At 49.4% G+C, this 5,542-nt stretch overlaps 1 protein-coding gene across 1 annotated transcript; it reads left to right on the top strand.

Annotated features, from left to right (window-relative positions):
• Positions 1–1,251: 1,251 nt before the first annotated feature.
• On the top strand, positions 1,252–2,271 carry LOC122649815. The gene has a single exon (XM_043843060.1). The coding sequence runs from the start codon at positions 1,252–1,254 to the stop codon at positions 2,269–2,271; it is 1,020 nt and encodes a 339-aa protein (XP_043698995.1).
• Positions 2,272–5,542: the final 3,271 nt, after the last annotated feature.

The raw sequence follows: 5,542 nt of genomic DNA, 5'->3' as shown, positions 1-5,542 counted from the left end.
AGTCCTCAATCAGAATGGAGTCCTAAGGGACATAGTTCATGAAATGCAGGCGTTGAGGGCAGCTACCATGGTGGCTACCGCGGCTACAGGCCTACCACCGGCACCGGTGCCACCTCCAGCGCCGATGCCGCCTCTAGTACTCCCAAGGACTGCCTGAGAGAATCCGAGGCCAGCGAGAGAGGACGTACGAGCATCAGGGAGTAGAGCAGGGTCATCACACCCATCCAGGCTAGAGCCGCCTCCACTAGAAGTTGTGCGCATAGGGAATTTGCCTACTAGAAATTGGTCCTCGCACGTTGAGGATGTGTCGGCATCCACTGGTCGAAGGACTCATAGCAAGACCGAGAGAACCCGTTCTAGAGTATCGGATGTGCACACTGATCAGGTCGAGCAACAAAGAGGGTGCCGGTGTGATCTCGGAGATGAGTTAAACGCGCATCAAGCACAGACCGATGTCGTTGGCAACCAGGTCATGGAGAGCGAGCTTGACCGTAAGCTCAGAGAGATGAACACAAAGATCGTGGCCTTGGAGAGGGGAACCATCCCAGAAGAAAGTTTCAGACCGGGCCAACATCCTTTTACAGTGTAGCTCATGAGGGCAGAGGTTCCTAAGGGTTTTAAACCCCCAACGTTCAAGGCTTATGATGGGAAGGGCGATCCTAATGATCACATCAGTTACTTCAATGCCATAATGATGGTCTACGGTGGGTCCGACGTAGTGTCGTGTCATTCTTTCCCAACCTCTCTCAAGGGACCCGCAGCGTTGTGGTTTGCTAAACTGAAGCCCAACTCGATCCGAAGCTTCACAGAGTTGGCCAAGGCCTTTGTCTACCACTTCCAGAGCAGTGTAAAGCAGAAGAAGACCACAGCCAACTTGTTGGCTGTCAAGCAACGCTCTGATGAGTCCATCAGAGATTATATCGCTCGCTTCAACACGGAAAACCTAGAGATCAAGGACCTGGACGATGCAATGGCCTTCAACGCCTTGCACAACGGGGTCACCAACCATGACCTTTGTGAAGTCCCTTGCGCTGGACCCAGTGATGACCATGCCACAGCTACTGGATCGCTGCTACCAATACACCAACATGTTCAATATCATGAAGGTAAAAAGCAGTGGATGGCAAAGCCCCTGAGGAAAAGAGGGCAAGCGAGAAGGATGAGAAGAAGAAGGACACTAAGAGAGCGAGGTCAGACAGGGACCAAAGCCCTGACTACACCCCGCTCAACGCTACCAAGACCAAAATCCTAATGGAAGTCTATGACCGGGGATTACTGCAATGGCCTCGGCCAATGTTCTCCAGGCTGGAGGACGGAAACAACAACAAGTTCTGTAAGTTCCACAAAGATGTGGGCCATGACACCAAGGACTGCAGACAACTGAAGAGAGAAATTGAAGATGTGATCCAAAAGGGTCACTTGAGAAGGTATGTCAAGGAAGATGCGAAGGGCAACTCCAGAGGTCGTGAGGCTGCAAGAAACGACCGAAGAAGGGATGATAGAGACCATAGAGGAGAGGATCGAGGTCGCCAAGAAGATCAGAGGGACGATCGCAGGGAGGTCTGCAGAAATCGAGATAAGGCCAATACGCCCACGACACCTGCCATCCTCACCATCCTGGGAGGACCAAGACAGGAGTCAGCCCGCAAAGCCAAGGCAAAAGCAAGGTTCGTGGTAGTGGCTGAAGTGCCTGAGAAAAGAGCGCACACTGAACCTGTGATCATGTTCTCAGACAAAGACATAGAGGGGCTGACCTGGCCACACGACGATGCCGTCGTAGTTCAGGCAGTCATAGCCAACCGACCTATCCACAGGATTTTAGTAGACACGGGAGCATCTGTAGACATGTTGTCCTACGAAGCATACTTGCAGTTCGGGTTTGAGCCAAGCACACTAAAGCCCGAGATGGCACCTTTATACGGATTCTCGGGCTCACCAACCCCAATCAAGGGGTCGGTGGAGCTCTTAATGACGATGGGAACAGCACCGTGCCAGAAGACCATAAAAGTCAACTTTATGGCAGTTCGAGTGGCAACCACCTACAATGCCATTCTGGGCAGACCCAGCTTGAACGAGCTGGGCACAGTAGTCCCCACTAAACATCTGAAGGTCAAGTTTCCCACTCCTAATGATATAGGGGAATGCCAAACGGAGCAGAAGAAGGCCCAGGAGTGCCATGCTATATTTTTGAAAGACATCAAGGGCAACTGCAGAGGAACAGCCTATCAGGTGGAGGTCACAGATAACCGCAAAGAAGATAAGCACTATTAGCGAGGCGAACCAGTAGAGGAGCTTGTAGAGGTCCCGTTAGATGAACGAAACCCCACAAGAACCGTAAAAATTGGGTCTTCACTAAGCGGGGAAGAGATAAGGGAGCTCACCTTGTTCCTCCAAAAGAACAAGGATGTATTTGCCTGGTCAGCAGCCGACATGCCAGGCATACCTCGTCACATCGCAGAGCACGCCCTGCACGTGGACCCCAATAGAAAGCCAGTACAGCAAAAAAGAAGAACGTTCGCACCGGAGTGACAGGCCGCAATGAAAGAAGAAATTAAGAAATTGAAGGCATCCAGTTTCATTAGGGAAGAACAATTCCCCACTTGGTTGGCGAACGTGGTGATGGTCCCTAAGCCAAATGAAAAATGGAGGATGTGTGTAGACTACACAGACCTCAATAAGGCATGCCCTAAGGACGAGTACCCATTGCTCAGGATCGACCTACTGATAGATGAGACAATGGGACACAAGAGGTTGAGTTTTATGAACGCTTATTTCGGATACAACCAGATCCTGATGAAAGAAGGAGATGAAGTGTACATCGCATTTCGATCCGACCAGGAGAACTTCTGCTACCTGGTGATGCCGTTCGGGCTAAAAAACGCGGGAGCGACCTACCAAAGAATGGTAAACAAAATTTTCAAGGCCCAGATAGGCAAAAATATGGAGGTATACGTAGATGATATGCTAGTGAAAAGCATCAACGCCCAGGATCACTTGGCCGATCTAGACGAGGCATTCCGAGTGTTACGGGCTCACCAGATGAAGCTAAATCCAGCTAAGTGCGCCTTCGGGGTCAATTCTGGCAAATTCCTCGGTTATATGGTGTCCCAAAGAGGGATTGAGGCTAACCTTGCAAAGATCAAGGCTATACAGGAAATGAACCTGCCCAGGACCTTTTGAGAGGTACAAAGGTTGAATGGGAGAATCGTAGCACTGGCACGCTTTGTGTCCCGTTCGGGGGACAAATGCTTGCCTTTCTTCAAAACCTTAAAAAATCTCAAAGATATAAAAGGCTTCGCTTGGACGGAAGAATGTCAGAAAGCTTTCAAAGACCTCAAAGCTTACCTTACCAACCCGCCTCTGTTGACACGTCCAGTACCAGAAAAAGAGCTACTCCTGTACCTGACAACGTCACCAGTAGCCATAAGCAGCACCCTGATAAGAGAGGAAGACGGAGTTCAAAAGCCTATATACAATGTCAGTCACATCCTGCTGGACGCGAAAACTCGCTACCCCAAGATCGAGAAGCTAGCATTCGTGTTGGTGAAAGCAGCCCAAAAGCTAAGACCATACTTTCAGGCCTACCCAATTGCAGTCATGACTAACCAGCCCTTGAAGAAGGTTCTCCATAAGCCCGATGTATCTAGGAGTTTAACAGCTTGGGCCATAGAGCTGAGCGAGTATCAGATCGAGTATAGGCCCAGAACAGCTATAAAGGGATAAGCTCTGGCGGATTTTGTGGTCGAGTGTATGAAAAATGAAAAAGAGCCAGAGCAGGAGGACGCATTAGAAGTACAAACCAGCCAGGAACCGTCATGGACCATGTTCGTAGATGGATCGAGTAATTCAGAGGTCAGGGGGCTGGCTTTATCCTAACAAGCCCCGAAGGCTTTAAGATACAGTTTGCCCTTCGACTGAACTTCCCTACCTCAAACAATGAGGCCCAGTAAGAAGCACTGCTCGTAGGACTGAGGACTGACAGGGCTATACAGATCAAAAGGCTAGCCGTACGGGCTGACTCCCAACTGATCGTTAATCAAGTTGACAAAGACTATGAAGCCAAGGATGATTGAATGGCAGCATACTTAAAAGAAGCCAAGAAGCTAGTAAGCTCGTTCGAGACGTTCGAGATAAGTAGGGTACCACGTACCGAGAATGAGAAGGTTGATGCACTCTCGCGTCTATCAACTGAGGAACTGGCAAGGCTCGATGGCTCAGTATATATTGAGCAGCTCAATGGACCCACCCATCTGGCTCGAGAAGTCGCACAGGCCGAGATCGAGCCCAGTTGGATGGACCCAATTATCACGTACTTACGAGATGACGTCTTACCCGAAGACAAGGTCAAAGCCCGTAAGGTTCGAGGTCGAGCTGCCCGATACACGCTGATAGAGAACAAGCTATACAAAAGGTTAGTTTCTGGTCCGTTGCTAAAATGTCTAACCCCCACACATGCTCTGAACGCCCTGGCAGAAGTGCATCAAGGCATATGTGGCAGTCATATGGGGGGAAGGCATCTGGCTTAGAAAGTACTAAGAGCCGGGCTTTACTGGCCCAACATGCAGAAAGAGGCGATCCAGTACGTGAGAAGATGCGAACAGTGCCAGAAGTTCGCAGATATACCATGTCAACCTGCTACAGAATTAGTCTCTATACTTAGTCCTATCCCCTTCGCCATGTGGGGGATGGATATACTGGGCAACTTCACCCCGGCCTTAGGGGGAAGAAGATATCTCATGGTCGTTGTGGATTACTTCACCAAATGGGTGGAAGCGTGATTGACAATGGGAAGCAGTTCGATAATCCACAATTTGGAGCGTTCTGTGCCCAATACGGTATCGAGCACCGAACGTCGTCAGTTGCGTACCCTCAGGCAAATGGCCAAGCGGAAGTGACTAACCATACTCTACTCACAAGAGTGAAGAGAAGGTTAACTGAAGCAAAAGGAAGGTGGGTCAATGAACTCTCCAGTGTATTATGGTCATATCGAACTACCATTCGAACACCCATGGGGGAGAGCCCGTTCTGACTTGCCTACGGGATGGAAGCACTGGTGCCGGTTGAGGTTGTAGCGGGGTCACTTAGAAGTCTAAACTTCAACGAAAGAACATATCAAGATGGGCTGAGTGGCAACCTGGACTTCCTAGATGAGGCAGAGAGGACGCATTGATGAGGAATGTGGCTTACAAGCAGAGGACGGCCCACTACTACAATTCCAAGGTCAAGGAAAGGACATTCAGAGCTGGTGACTTAGTGTTGAAAAAAGTGAGCACCTCCAAACCATAGCAACAAGGCAAGTTAGACGAGAACTGGGAAGGACCATATGTGGTCTCCAAGCAAATCAGACCAGGAACTTATTGCTTGAAGACCCCAGGGGGCAACAAGGTACCACGACCCTGGAATTCAGAGAATCTAAAAAAATTCTATCAGTGAAAGGTCTTTGTAAGTTAATATTAATCAATAAAATTTTAGTTTATGTGCCAAGTTTTGTGTAAGTGTCATTACAAAAGTCTAGCTCTCTGAGTTAGCACGAAAGCCTGAT

This window comes from Telopea speciosissima, chromosome 1 (assembly GCF_018873765.1).
Source record: "Telopea speciosissima isolate NSW1024214 ecotype Mountain lineage chromosome 1, Tspe_v1, whole genome shotgun sequence".
Lineage (NCBI taxonomy): Eukaryota > Viridiplantae > Streptophyta > Magnoliopsida > Proteales > Proteaceae > Telopea > Telopea speciosissima.
The sequence above is the reverse complement of the archived record's forward strand: the minus strand, read 5'-3'. Positions and strand labels throughout refer to the sequence as shown.